General features: G+C 33.7%; 3 protein-coding genes across 6 annotated transcripts; 1 reads left to right on the plus strand and 2 right to left on the minus strand.

Annotated features, from left to right (window-relative positions):
• Nucleotides 1-2,802: 2,802 nt before the first annotated feature.
• On the minus strand, nt 2,803-8,967 carry LOC111007289 (uncharacterized). 4 transcript variants are annotated; one of them, XM_022279600.2, is made up of 4 exons: nt 8,007-8,967; nt 3,649-7,061; nt 3,510-3,562; nt 2,803-3,385 (listed from the first exon to the last, which is right to left on the minus strand). In XM_022279600.2, exons 3-4 carry the CDS (start codon nt 3,520-3,522, stop codon nt 2,946-2,948), a joined length of 453 nt encoding a protein of 150 aa, XP_022135292.1. In that variant the 5' UTR covers nt 3,523-3,562; nt 3,649-7,061; nt 8,007-8,967; the 3' UTR covers nt 2,803-2,945. The 4 variants fall into 4 exon arrangements, with proteins under 4 accessions (XP_022135292.1, XP_087981676.1, XP_087981677.1 ...); XM_088125550.1 differs by having other exon boundaries at nt 2,803-7,061; XM_088125551.1 differs by lacking the exon at nt 8,007-8,967 and having other exon boundaries at nt 2,803-6,784; nt 7,000-7,476.
• On the plus strand, nt 6,918-7,758 carry LOC148210554 (uncharacterized). The gene is made up of 3 exons (XM_088126101.1): nt 6,918-7,005; nt 7,287-7,455; nt 7,590-7,758. The coding sequence occupies exons 1-3, from the start codon at nt 6,975-6,977 to the stop codon at nt 7,756-7,758; spliced, it is 369 nt and encodes a 122-aa protein (XP_087982227.1). The 5' UTR covers nt 6,918-6,974.
• A 191-nt stretch (nt 8,968-9,158) lies between the features above and the next one.
• Nucleotides 9,159-13,203, minus strand: LOC111007216 (uncharacterized). The gene is made up of 6 exons (XM_022279497.2): nt 12,802-13,203; nt 11,613-11,755; nt 11,009-11,152; nt 10,545-10,730; nt 10,234-10,358; nt 9,159-9,767 (listed from the first exon to the last, which is right to left on the minus strand). The coding sequence occupies exons 1-6, from the start codon at nt 13,016-13,018 to the stop codon at nt 9,542-9,544; spliced, it is 1,041 nt and encodes a 346-aa protein (XP_022135189.1). The 5' UTR covers nt 13,019-13,203; the 3' UTR covers nt 9,159-9,541.
• Between the last annotated feature and the right edge of the window lie 2,132 nt (nt 13,204-15,335).

Consider the following 15,335-nt stretch of genomic DNA (forward strand, 5'->3'; position numbering starts at 1 on the left):
TACAAAGATATTGTAATCAAAATCCTCATATGGAATTTTACACATAAAAACTACATTTATGTTGTATTTGAAAAAATAATGTTCAACTTTAGAAAAATATAAAATAAATTGATGAAGTAAAATACGTATTAATTTATGTTATGGATTAAAAAATTTTAAATGGATAATTGTATCATATGATATGACATGTTTTATTTAAATGAATGATGTACACAAAGGAGAGATTATATGAAGTTATAAAATTTTAGTACGACCTTATAGAACATACCATTGAAATGTTGTTTTTATTACTTTTTATATGTCTCAATAACAATATTGTTAATACATTTAATATTTCTTATCACATATTTGGATTAATTTTAATAATTAAAACTACTGAAATAAAACAAGATAAAAATAGAATGTTCTTTGCTCTAAAATTAGGAGAGGCCAAAACGAGCCCAACTCAACGAAAGTGCTTCTACAATTGGGCCCGAGTCAGTGAAAGAATTGTGAAACTGGCCTATAGAATGGTTTGGGCCGGCCCGTAGTTGTTTCCTCTTAAAAAGCCCATCATTTTACATACGCTTCCTAGGCCCATACTTTATTCACGTTTGTTTGTTTTTTCTTTTTCTTTTCCTTTTTTCTTACTTTTTTTAGCAAGTCATTTCCCTACATTAAAAGGGGGAAAAAAAAGGAAACATCTTCTGTTTGAACAACTTCAATTTTTTCTATATACTTTTAATATTTGAACTAATTTTCTTAGATTCTATTTTGGGGTATTTTAGCCATTTTGAAATAATCAAATACAACACCATATACGTAAAAGTTGTCATATTAGCAATGTCATAAAATTTGACTATTTATCAACACACCGCTAAATTTAGATATTATTGTCATTCTTCTTTGTACTTTGTTAAAAAAAATATTTTAAAATTTTAACAATATCAAAGGAAGGTAAGAATTTTCTTTAATCAATACATGCTATTTACGATTAATAAATCCAACTAGCTTTAACTAAAAATCAAAATCTGACTTCATCCAACTTTTTTAGTTGGATAAGATAAGATAGATATTTTATATATCTTACCTAAAGTAAACTCGTAGAAACTAATATTATGAAACTACCTATCAGACGTTGTTCCTTCAATTCAAACGGTATAATTAACAAGCAAATATTTTAATCGTAAAGTTTAAATTATTCTTTATATTTTTCAATATTACATTACCAACGAAGAAGATACAACTCAAAGCTACAAGTACAATTCAATAAAGACGTTAATATCACTACTTATTGATATTTTGACTGCTTGAACTATGTTCGGATCATCTCGAAAAATGAGAATATATTGAAGGAATGAGAACAAAAGTGCAGGAATAAGAAAGGGAAGAGTGATATTGGAGTGAAAGGGGATGGTGAGGAAACACTTATAAGGAAAAAGCACAGTTGTAGGGGTATGGGGAAGCATTACTCTTCAACTTGGCCCCTCATTTATGTAGAATTGTCAATATCTCCCCATAAATTATTGATATTCAAATTCAATCTCAATCTCTCTCTCTCCTCTCTCCTCTCTCCCCACGTGCGCCACCAAGCCTCCCCCCACTGCCACCAACCATGCCCTTCTTTCATACACACACATATATAAATTTTACCAAAATATTCAAACATTGACATTTTAAATAAATCACAACACTTTGTATCTCATTTTTTTTTTAAAACTATATAATATGATACATCTTATATATTTAGGTCGTTGAGTAAGAATCTTGACATGTCTTTTTTAACAGCAATTTTAATGGGATTTTGAATCGAGTCCCATGATTTAAACAAAAATGTTTTTTTCTTTTATTAAACAAAGACACGAAAAATATATTATTGATGTGTTTTTTAAGATTAAATAAATAAGCTCATTCTTTTAGTGGATATGGAGGTGAAGATTTAAACTTTCGAGTTTCAAGTATTTCTCGATACTTTAACCAACTTCTCACATTGACGCCATTCATCGATGACGTAGAATTTGAAGAGTGCATATGTCATAAATAATTACGTCACGTGAATATTTGTGGTTGACTACGAGTAATTGTCTCAAAAGATACCATTTTTTTTTTATGAAATGTAGTCCAGAGAGAGCCTTTTCTGAAAATTATGATTTATTTTTTCTTTGACAGAAAAAAGAGAAAGGGAGAACTCCAACTTACTGATGGGGCAAAAAAGAGGGGGAAAAATGGAGAACTTTTCATAGATGAGCATTCACTTGAACGTTGAATCTTGTTGAGTTCTTAGATGTCAGAGATTGAAATCCAGTTTGGCCATTAGAACAATCCAATTTTTGTTGTCCATAAATGTCACTTCAATTCAACTACTTTAATTTTCAATGTAAAAGTAACTCAAGCAGAAAACTACGCCAAAAAAAAAAGCCATATGGACCAATCTGCAAAAGAATTTTGAAGTTCTTGTTCTTCTGAAGCTGTCCAACCATATGTAGCTAAATAGCTCAAAAACAGTGCATTTACACAAAAAGTTTGGGGAAAAAAAGAGGAAAAAGAAATCCCAAAAGGAAGTGAATGTGTTCAGTTTCTTTTCTGGTTCAGTGAGATTCAAGAATTGACCCAAAAGCAAATACTCTGTGCTCTTTTTCAGGCAAATTTAGACACTGTTTTTTAGTACAAAAGAAATAAAAACCCATATGGAAAAAATATCCAAATATGCATCTTATAAAGTTCATCCAACCACCGCAGTTTTTTTGTCTGGATTCTTGTATATAGTCTCTTCTTACACTATAAAAGTAAAAAAAAAAAAAAAAAAACCACAAAAAATGTATGTAGAGGAAAACATAGTAACTGATTGTTGCAAAAACATTGTTCTTCAAAAGGATACAGCTCATATTTTCCAAGTGCAAGAAAACATAAATGAAACACCCAGATGAAAAAAAAGAAGAAGAAGAAGAAAAAAAAAACCAGCTTGGCTAGTTTTTTTTGCCCATCCAGATGCTCTTTCTCACCTTTGAACTGCTCTGAACTGAAGTCTTTGGCTTTTGGCCAACCAAAACCAACTTCTCTTTCACTTCCTTCCTCTCAGCTCTCTGCTTCTCCATTAATGGCTTCTTGGTTTTGGTTTCAAAGCAAAACTTGACCTCACTCTGTTGCTTCAAGCCATGGGGATTGGGATTCTTCACCCTCCCATTTCCTCCAAATGGGTGCCCCACTTGATGGCTTGGGCCTGAAGAAGCATCAGAAGCCATGGAATCATCACTCTCATCTTGGTTATTTCCATAGCAATCTTCATCTTCATCTTCATCTTCTCCATCATCACCAGAAGGTGCAGCATCAGCATCAGCATCACTAGACCCACCTGCAGGAGATCCAATATACATAGTCCAACCAGATTCACTGCTGTGACATTCTTCTGCAACTCCAAAAATTTGGGAAGGCTCCATAACTTTAGGCAACAAAATGAAGAAGAAGAAGAAGAAGAAGAAGAAGAAGAAGAATCAATAACAGAATTTGGGGAGGTTCTTGAATTTAGACACCTGAGGGAACCATTCATGCCCTTTTGCTACCTCTCTGACCCAAACAGGTTTCTCTACAAAACCCAAAAAAAATTTCTTTAAAAAGAGAAGGAGGAGGAGAAGGAACAAAACAAAACAAAAAAAGAAAAGAAAAAAATACCAAGTCTTTAATGGCTGGATAAAAAACCCTTACTGCACCACCTGGAAATTCAAAGGCAAATAAATAGTCTGACTTTTCACTGAGCAGAAGACAGCTAGAAGGGTGTCAATGAAAGGGAAATCCTTCTTATTTACAAAAGGTATACATGCTAAAGTTTGTTGAATTTGAAAGGACATGGGGGGTTGGTTCATTTGGTCATTGGGGCTCTTAAGAGAAGATGGCAATCATCTTAACTCTTCTCTGCAGTCTGTCATAATTAGAAAAGGTAGCTTTAAATGCAGAGAGATGGATTGCCTCAGGGCTACAACACTAGAGAGAATATATGACTCATGTTCTTAAATAGGATGGAGATGAAATGGACCTCTTCACAACCTCACCTTCAAATTCCTTTTTTTCCTTCATTTTTTTTTCTTCTTTCCTGTTGGTTCTTCCCTTTGTTTTTTCGTCTTTTTTTTTTCCTGTTTAATATATTTTCACCTTGAGAGGGGAAAAAATGCAACAAACCCAACTTGGAGTTAGGTTTCCAGAGTGAACAACCTGAAAAAGTTTTGTCACACAAAAAAAGAAAAAGCAAAAAAATAAGAGAGATGTCTGATTTTTTCTGTCTTCTTTCCATTTGCAGGGTTCAGGCCCTCAGAAAGCAGGATTGTGACTAATATTTTCAGGTTGAAGAACGTGGTTGTTTGTTTGTTTGATTGTTTTTTTCCTTTTGTTCAATACAAACTCAATTATTTGGTTCCATAAAAATTGCTGTGCCTTATCCCAATTGGCAAATCCAGCTCCTTGGAAAATGGCATTTCCTCTGTTTTCAATGGCTAATAAAAACCAACAGTTGCAAAAGAAATTTAAACTTAAATGATGAGAAAAAATGAACTGGAAAGGAAGCAAATGTCCTTTTGTTATTGTTGCTATTTCCTTTCTGAAATCATAACAGTGAGCAGACAGACAACTCCCACAAATTTACTTCAGCATTCACTCTTGAAATGACCATTTTTTCCTTTTCTCTCTTCCAAGTGAAAAGATCAACAAAGATGAACAAATGGGTTTCTTTCTTTTCATCTTTTTGAATGTTATATCAGAGAGAAATTGAACACTATTCAAGACTAAACCAGCAAAAACAACAACTCAAGTGTTGCAATCAAGGGGTTGGGCAACAAAGATAGGTAGAATGGTCCATTTGAAGTTGTTTGGAGTTGGAATAGATTGGACAAAAGAATAGCTGGTTTTTTGTTTCATATAGTTGTACATAACTTGACAGAGAAAAATTGACAAGTCCTGTTAATTGGGACCTCCATTGATAAGAAGGGCAGGAACAAAACGAAGTTAAGAGTTCAAATATCCAGATGGTTTGGCCACACCTTGCCCCCCACACTTGTAAACATGGCTTAGTTGTTCCCCACTCTCTTCTTCTTTCTTCTTTCACCTTGACTTGTTATGTAGCCTCCCTAGACAGCCTTTGGCCCATGTATTATTCTTGCTGTTTGTCCCTTTTGCTACCATGGCCTTCACACTCTGATTCACTCCACTCCTCGCCCTCCACGTGAGACGATTCAAGATATGGTTCGTAACCAAAACAATGTCGTCAAACCTACACATTGTTTCCATCTCTCTCCTCCTATCATCTTCAGACAGAGACTGATTGAAGAAGGAAAGAGGACGGCAATTGTCTCCCCTTAGTTTGTCGTAATTCAAAAAGCGTATATAAAATACTTAAGATTTTGTAGTCCTCCTCTGGTTTGCCCATCTCTAAGAACATTTTTGGCTCCACATGATTCAATATATGGTTTCTTAACCAACACAATATCGTCAAAGCTACATATTTGCTTCCCTCTAATTTCGTCGTAATTCAATAAGTGTATGTAAATAGTTTTTCCTTATTTCGCCCCTCTCTAAGAAAATTTTTTGCTCCGCCCATTTCTTCGCCTAGTTTTTTTAATACTAAAATATGGTTCTCAAAGTTCACGTGAGGTAAGAAAAAACAATGAGATCTCCAACATTTATTATTTTGTTGTCTTTGGATCACATCCTTTTTTTGACTTAAAGTTCCCTTTTTGGAGATTGGTTTTGAACAAGTTGAGGTAACCTTTCTTAAATTCCACCAAATTATTACCATCCTCTGTTTGACCAACATCTACCTAGTCATATCATGATAAATGTGCAATAAAACTAGCATTTTTCAGTACACAGGATGTCTGCAATCAAACCCCTATTTAATGATCAAATTAAACATTATGTTAAAATATAACTTGTTTTTTTTTTCCTTTCTTATTCTAGAAATGAGGGGTAAAAGAGAGAGCGAGAGAGAAGGAAAGGCCTACTTTTAGTATTTTGTTAAGGAATTTACATACATTGCCTTATAATAACTTAGTACCACATGCAAGTTGGAACTTTCTGCCCTTAATGGATGCAGTTGAAGAAGATGGAAAAAGACAATTCAAAGTTGTCCAAATCTTTGGATATTCAATATTCTAATGTTCTCTTTAGACCCAATTGGTTACTTTTTAAAAGCTCATGCCCAACAATTGTATCTTTAACTTTGATCTTATGTCTCTCCACATATGATTGTTCTGTCATTTTTCACCAAACTAGCTCACAATTCTAAGTAGCCCCCCACCCATGTGTTTGCTTTATAGATAAATCCATGGGACTACTTAATTTATTCAAAAGGGTTTGTTATTCAACCATTGCATGTACAAATGTGATCATAATATACCTAAATTCAAACCTATCTTTGATGCTCATAGATTTGCCCAATTCCCATCTCTACCAACTTACTCCTCCACAGACTTGTTTATATTATATTCTACAAATCATATATCTAAGTTTGATTTCATCAATGAACTTCTATGAAACCAATCATCTTTGTGACAAAATACTATACATAAATATATCAGATAGACATAGTTTATGTCTGGAGGCGGTACCGTCATCTATGAGAAAACTGGGTTCCCCCGACACGTGTCGATGTTCGTGTCGCTCCTCTATTTGACATCAGACATTCCATCTTGAGGCAGATGGAGAGCATTAAGAATATATCTTGTTTTGATGCAGTTGGAGTTATAACTTTGGTGGTGTCTTGCTGTGATGCAGGTGACCTAATTTTCAAGAGAAACTTCATAGTTTCTTTCCCAAACAACTGCTAAAATTGTATTCTTCTGTCAGTAGGTATAGAAATTTGTAGAAGTTTACAATGCAAAGCAACCACTCCACAATAGATCATAACTTTTTATATGGAAAAAGTGAACAACTTGAATCCCTACCCTGTTCTATATCTTGCCTAACTCAATGCACATTCAACCTCCAGCAGAGTCAAAGACATCAAAAACATGATACAAAATTTTCAGAACCAACCTCAAGGTCAACCTTCTTTATTTTACTTTCCTCCATCAATTGTTCTTTTGTTGTAGTTGCTTCTGCAAGAGAATGCTCAATAGAATAGAAAGTAAAATCCACTAAATTAGCAAAGAATAATTGCATGCCAGATGGTTTTCATTTTCATATAAGCAATTTATATAACCTATCAAATTTTCATCCCTGCTTTTTATTGTTCCATTGAGAAGGGGGGGAAAAAGGAATGATTATAAATTATTGTTGGAAAGTTTGTTCTGAATTTACTGTCTTATAGCATAACTTTATAGATACTGGACCAGGTCCTTACTCAGTTGCCCCACCTATGTGTGATCCAATGAAACATGGTCAGTTTCAGCCATACCCTCCGGTTGTACCTCCTCAAGGGGGAACCAAGCCTCAAATTGTACCTCCTCTAAGGGAAACCAAGTCTAGAGGCGATGGGTTTTGCAGAGGATTGTAAGCTCTCTCTCTCTCTATCCCCCCCCCCCCCCCCCCCCCCCCCCCCCCCCAACCCACTAAAATTATGTCATGGATTCAATTTTCTCTACTGTCAAACAGTTGTGCTGGCTTGTGTTGCTACTGCTGCCTAGATATCTGCTTCTAGGGATGGAGGGACCTTGCAAAAGCCAATCTGCCCTTGCACTACTAGTTTGTCTGACACAAGTTACTTCCTGGGTTCCTATGTGTTTCTCTGTAAATTACAGTTACTATATGATTTCAGGTTTTGTAAGTGAAATTTTTCCATGCCCCATGCTGTGATGTAAAATATGATTTTCAAACAAGAGAGATGAACTTATCCTAAAGAAGAAAACTTTTTTAATCAAAATTAGCTTAGTTCAACAAACCTCGAAGAAAATTTCACTTAGTAAGAGCTCAGTTGACAATTTAACTCCTCTTTATGATACTTTACATTTCTCTAAGAATTTATCTCTAACCAAACAGTTTCTACTTTCTTTTCTCCGCTCGCTGACTAATTCCGAACAAAAGAGACGGGCTTTGCCATGTACCTGGGATGATCATCCCCAGCCATGATCACAGCTATACTTAGAGCAGCATCAAACTGCTTGCTGCCTGTGTTTGTGCCTGCCTTCTCTTCGTCGCTGTTGATGGTAGAATTTAGCATCCGCATGTGATGAGAACAGGCAATGATAAAAAGAACAGCAGAGGTGATTCCAAAAACAATAGCAAAGCCTCCAAAGATGTACGGGACAGGAGAATTCCATTGCAAGAACTCTTTCCATATAACTGTCATCTCTCCCTTGCTTTGTTCTGGTAAAATGGGATTCACCTCATTTTATATCTAAATATCCAACTATGGAAATTGAAAACGATGCTATAAGATAGTGATATTATTCAACTTAAATATTGATCAGAATTTCGTTAGATTCCAACAGAATTCTCAACAGAAACTAAAATTTATGAATGCTGTATTTTCACTTCTTATTCACCTTAATGTTAACAATATTCTTCAAAGTTGTGTAACCGAAAAGCATGTCTAGAATTGCAAATAGTTGTTTAAAATATCCTTTTTCTTTATATGAATGTCAAAGTGTAAACTAATAAAAATAGAGAAGTATGCAGTGGATGACTAGTAAGAGTCCGTGAAAACATAGTATCAAGAGCACGGGGGCGGCTACGAAGTGGAGAATTAATTCCCTTTTTTGATTCCCATATATACAGTAGCACTGCAACTGTAGATTGGTCAGATCAATATTATCAGAAGAAATCACCTCCCTTTTCTTTAGAACCCAAATTATTTGCAAGATGCAATAAATGTGTCAGGAAATAAAGCAAAACAGAAAAGTATATTTTACCCACTTGATCTTGTTGCAATTCTGTCTAAATTCCAAGGAATCGATGCTTTTCTCTAATGTGTAAATATTCCAATTCTTCTCAGCGGATTCTCAAAGCTTTTGATCAAATATCTTCTCCTTGAAAAACACACCTGAAATCTCAAGGGAGACCTGAACATCATCAATCCATTAAAGACAAAATCAAGTATATGGGATCTCAGTGTGTATTGTGTAAGCATGATGCCTGACTGGTGGTACTACAAATGACCTGTCTCCAAATTTCATGAATTGCAAAGTTGAAGAAAGAATACTTGCTAAACAACTGAATATTATATCATGAAAGTTCAAGTAATATACATTCAAGAATAGCATAATTTAATGTTGAGTAACATTATTAGTTTCAGGAAACTCTTGGACATAAACATATGCTTCTAGAAACATAAATTATATGGGTAGCACAATGGTGCACTTTCTACAACTATATTCAAGAAGCTGAAAACAATTTGTAGTTGTATAAATTACAAAAACGTAAAACTATATGATTCCCATGGATAGTCAAAGAACATTAAACAATTTCTAATTGCCAAAACTATGACGATATAACTGTATAACACTGGAATAAGAACAGCTCCTGCTTTATTTCCACAGCTAGTAATGCCAAGTGACAGCCATGAATAGCCAGATGGGTCAATGTAATATAACTCCAAGTGATAATAATGATCCAATGTTTGCCTCATTTCCATTATATCTCAATTAGAGAACTTTGAGACAAGCTTGTCAACGTGAATTACAATATCATCAATGCGAGGACGGACTGCAGCCTGTGGCTGAAGCATCCACTTGACAAACTGGTGCAGTGCATCTGGATAAGGAGGAGTTGGTCCAGCTGGCCACTTGATTTGTACATTAACAATCGCTAACTGTAAGCTTCCTCCAGATTCACCAAGCGCATATTCAAATGGAGATACTCCATACCTATGATATATATTCATGAGTTATGAGTCTGACAATGGTTATAACATGCCGAATATGTTCACAAAAGTCACCATCTAAATCTAAAAAATATCAAACATGGTTGAGTAAAGCTGTTATGAAAATCATAGATATTAAAAATAAAAAATAGAGACAGAAAGTTTGATAGGGTATCATGGCAGAAAAAATATACTTCATTATAAAAAAAAATTAAATCAAACTAAGGCACTTCAATTTACACCCGTGCTTTAGTCTTCTATTGACCCAACTGCCATCTCCAAATTTTTTCTAGTGTAAATGACAGGGAGAATAAAAGGGAGCAAAAATAGGACGGGTTGACATAGAGCAGCACACAGGTCCTAGTGCTGCAGCATGCGCGATAGGAATTTACCATAAGTTGCTATGCGTGCATACAGTTCCAAAGATCAACAAAATGACCATGATTTCAGAGCAAATAATTGGTGCTCACATTATTGCATACAGAGTGCATCCTAACGACCAAATGTCAGTTCTTTCGTCAACATCCGCCTGGCTTGCACAATCCCACAACTCAGGAGCCCGGAAAGGAGCAGAACAATGTTCAGATGCCCATTCCTACACAGTAAATTCTGATATGATTAAATGAGAATTTAGCTCATGTATGTTTATTCTTAACTTAACTAAAGAGTTAAGTTTAAAAGATTAATGTTCCCGTTTATCTGCAAAGTTTCTTGTGGCAGCAGTGCAAATTGATACGGCTGAATTGTGGAGAGCTGAAGGAAGAACAGTGAGAGAGGAAACCTGTAACTGCAGTGCCTCTGAACGAGAGCGAATTTGCCTCCTTGCATGTCGAGCACTTCCAAAATCCATCAATATAGCAAGAGGTGGTTGGCCCTTTCTACGGGTTATGAGAACATTACCAGGCTTGATGTCATTGTGTGCATATGGGGGATCAAAATTGTGCATGTGCTTGAGACCCGCACATAGCTGTGTTAAATTCAATCAGTAATGGAACAAGATTTTGCAAAGCACACATGATACCAAAGACTCTTTTGGTTTTAAAAGGGGGAAGAAGAAGAAACAGCCAATGGAAATTTGAGATAGGATAGGACCGTTCATTATGTCCTGCAGAAAACAGATGAACCCCACGACAAGAGCCACATTCTGGAATGAACTAATGCAACAAAAAAAATCCCTAAAAAAGTTTAATGAGATAAGAAATTATTTGAAGAAGAATTCTGTCAGAAGGTACAAACTCCAATTACCTGTCGAAATATATGCAGAACATCTGCCGTTGAGAAGAACTCCTTTTTTGCTTTCATGGTTTTGGCATTGTCCAATAATGTCCCGTCCAAATGTACTGGAAATAGCAAGTATGCTTCATGGTTCCAAGATCGTTCTGGGGTAGGCTAGCCAATGATTAAAAAAATGGTAAATACTCCATTAACAGCTAGTATTTGAATTTTATGAACATGTATAAGGTATACAAAGAGTAAGACACAAAATAGCAGAGATAACCACAAATAGTGTACACTGCCACCTGACATTTCATTTAGGCTCCTGACAAATAAAAAAATGGAGATAGAACCATAAACCCTCGTTTGGCTGAAAATGTAAAAAGGGGTACACCAAGGATAAATTGCATTTTCAAGCCAAGAAATTTTATCTATCCCATTTATTCTAAATAATATTCAGAATATATGCAAGAAATTTGGAGTTGTATGCTCATATGAAATTTGTTTTAAGAGAGGAGAAACGAGGTTGATCACATGAAGCTGGGTGAAAATGAGGATGTCAATCGAACATCATGGTGACAATTTTTACTAGAAGCAAATTCTTTTTTATTAGGTCGTAGGCCTTAACAGTCACCTTAGTAGCTATTACAGCATGATCAAGAAGAGGAAGTAGATTGGGATGACTGAACAGAGATGAAACCCGGATCTCCTCTTTCACCAATTCCAGTTGCTCATTATTCTGAATGAGCACCTTTTTCAAAGCGTATGAACCATCATCTGTGCAAATAAGGCAACAAAACTTAGTTTTTAGTAGGCTGACTTGCCTGGAAAGCACTAGAATGCCACTTTTGAAACGAAATTTTGCACATTTGACACTTCTATCCTAGAAGACATAAATCTTTAAATCTTGGTCAAGAAAGATTGTTAATATAAATTATTTTATCCGTTATTTCTCATAAATTGTTAAGATGTAGGTAAAAACTAAAAATGAAGACATGATTGATTATCTATAAATTAATCATGCAGAGATCAGAACAAAACCCAATTTTCTTAGCTGAAGGCATTCCTAGATAAAGCAGATCCACATTTGGAAAGAGAGAAAGCAAGTGAATAGTCTTCATCGTAAAGCACATGTACAGTAGCATACATTTCTTCGCGAGCACAGGACTAAATATATTAAAACATCACCATAAATACTAGAAGTAAATTAATTATTTTCTTCTAAATTATCTAAGAATTAACATGGAATTGAGCAAGGAACCCAATTTTCTTAGCCAAAAGTCATTAGACGCTGCAGTACATTCAATCCAAAGACACATGCTTGTGCATCCAAATGTAGCGGAGGGCGAAATGAGAGCAGCCTATAATTTTATTGAGGAGAAAATAATACTTTGAGAGTCGAATTACAACTTACGGTAACACTTGCAACTCATAATAATGAGACAGACAAGAATAAAAATAAAAGAACAGGAACAAAAACAACAGCAAATTTTACAAATAATGCCGAGGTGATCATATCAATAACTAAATTTGAAATCGTCAAGAGGAAATTTCTATGATAGATTCACATCCCCCAGAATACTACCGTGTTGACCGTACGAAATTCTTAACGGATTAATAAAAATCAGCGACGTAGATTCAGAATCAAAATCTAATCGAGCCAAATCATGCAAATAGCTACATTATTTTGCTGATAATCAATAAATCGGTGTAGATGCGAGTTTATACTTCGCGGATCAGAAAGTCCGTAATCAGCCAGCACAACAACAACAAGAAACGAATAAGACAAATGTGTGCAATTGAGAGGGAGAGAAAGTTGAAACCAGATAGATGAGTGGAGTCCTTGAATTTCTTGCGCAAACCACCGGGAACAGCGTTGGAAGACGAATCAGCGAGCACCTCCTTGACGAGGAAGACATAAGCAAAGCCACCTTCACCGAGCTGCCTCACGATCTTGAACCTGTTCTCGTTGATCCAAACATCTCCACCGCTGTTCACGGCGTCGTAGAAAGCATTCAATCCAGAAAATGTGCAGCCCATCTCTTGTTCAATCTGAACTATCTTCAAGAATGCATATAGATCTTACCGCGGTCTCGAATTTCCCGCCTCTGAATCAAGAAATGACAAAATCAGATTTCCGAAGTGAGATCTGGAACTCCTGAATTCATGAGAAACGGAGCTTTGTGATTTGAACTGAATTCCATATCTGAGTTAGCAGAGTACTAATTAATAATTATATATTAAAAAGACAGTTACAAATTAACTAGATTAACGTATTTACTATATATAATATATCTAATATCTGTGTGTGAAATTTATATTTATTTATTAAAAAAATGTCCGAAAATAAATTTGACTTGTAAGAAATGTAATTAATGCTTTTAGTTAAGGCTGAATTTGAGAATTTATATAAAAGTAAGATGTTGACATTCATTACAATATCACAATCTCTTTATCAAATATATATATATATATATATATATATATATCACAATAAACTATCCATTTGATCTTTTTTTTTTGTTTTTATTTGATTTTAATTTGTTTATTATAATTTTAGAAATCAATCCTTTTCTATCATTATAGTTTCGACCTATTTTAATTTGTATATAAATAATAATAAAATAAGATTTTAAAAATCACCACCACTGACATAATCATTCGATTTTCTCTCTATTTCTACGAAAATTCCACCAATTTTATTTTATTTTTATCTGTAGAGTAATTCGACACAGCTTCATGTAATTTATTAAATGGTGTGATGACATCTATTAAGATAAACGAGAGAAAAAAAAATCACTTACCGACTAATTTGAACAAAGAAAATTACTCTTTACCGACAACATTTTGTTTGTTTTGTTTTTTTTTTGGTCGTTTAATAAATATTTCATATTATTTATCGAATAATCAAAAACTGCTATAAGTATCAATTCAGTCATTAAATAGGTTATTTTGAATGAATTTTAATGCATGCCCTCGAGAAGAATTTGTCAAATAAATAAATTGTGTTGGGCAGTTGAGATGGACTTTCATTTATTTAGGTTAAGACCGACTTCTTCCGGTGTTTTTGTATATTGATGGACACTCTAGAAGATCTCTCAAATGTGGGTTTGCTGCTTGCAGGTGTGCGTGATCAGACCTCTTCTTCGTCTCTGTTAGTTTTACTCTTTACGAAGAAAATTGTGCTGTGCATCAGTTGACTCGGTTGCTGTTACCAGCTGTTTGCTCCTGTATTATTGTCTAGGATTGTACAAATGATATTTGACTGATTAAATAGTTTTCTGTAAAAATTTAATAAAATATTTGAAATTATATTATTGTAAAATATTATTATTTTAAATTGAAGTAGTTTTTACAAGTTTTACACATAACCTAATATTTTAATAACGATAAGTAAGTAATTTAAAAAAGAAATAATAAAAATAATTGAGTGTCATCACATCACTCCTAAATACATTTTCCATGAGTCTAGAATCCAAGATTGCTATAGAATAAACATCTGACATCTGGATTTTCACATTTTGTATAATATTCACGTATCTTAACATATCCATATAGGAGGCATTTGAGGTATTTTTTATGCGCTCATAAGTATCTTCTAATTAGATTTTTACACATCATTCTTTCTCCATATATTTTATTTCATCAATTTTCTTTAGTTTTCATTATTCAATTTTAAAGTTAAAATAAATCAACGTACCCATTCACTAATAAACAACTATATACAAGCATATAAATATTTCTTAAAAAAAAGTATATAAATATTTATACATTACATTTACAAACAAAATAATATTCACTTCTCCATTTTTTATTTTGGTAAATTCTCCTAAAATTGATAATAATTATATATGTAAAATAATCTCCCTACAAACCAATATCTTTCCCTCAATTTTGTTTATTTGATAATGTAAAAATATAATCTCATAAAGGTAATTATTTTCTTTTTAAAGAAAAATGTTCAAGCGGAATTAATAGTTAATATTAAATATTTTATAACAATATCAAATTAATATAAATGAGTGTGATGTACAAAATAAAATTTAAATTTAATATAAACTAAATGGATATAAAATAAAAACAAACTTAAATTAATAAAAATATTAAAACTAATGTATAAATTACATAAATATTGCACTTTTTTTGGAACAAATATATAATTTTTTAACATTCACATGTACAAATCCTACCAACAAACCTAGCTATTCAAATATTCTCATATATCACTACACATTTTCCTACAAAACAAACATGTCTATTTAAAAAAACAAACATGTTTATCTAAAATTGCCGGACATCTCTATTTCTGGACATCTATTAACATCCTTACAAACAAATAAATGGGCCTAAAAGTAAA

The sequence above is a fragment of the Momordica charantia genome, assembly GCF_013281855.1.
Source record: "Momordica charantia cultivar OHB3-1 chromosome 6 unlocalized genomic scaffold, Mcharantia_2.0 BLBB01000006.1, whole genome shotgun sequence".
NCBI classification, from domain to species: domain Eukaryota; kingdom Viridiplantae; phylum Streptophyta; class Magnoliopsida; order Cucurbitales; family Cucurbitaceae; genus Momordica; species Momordica charantia.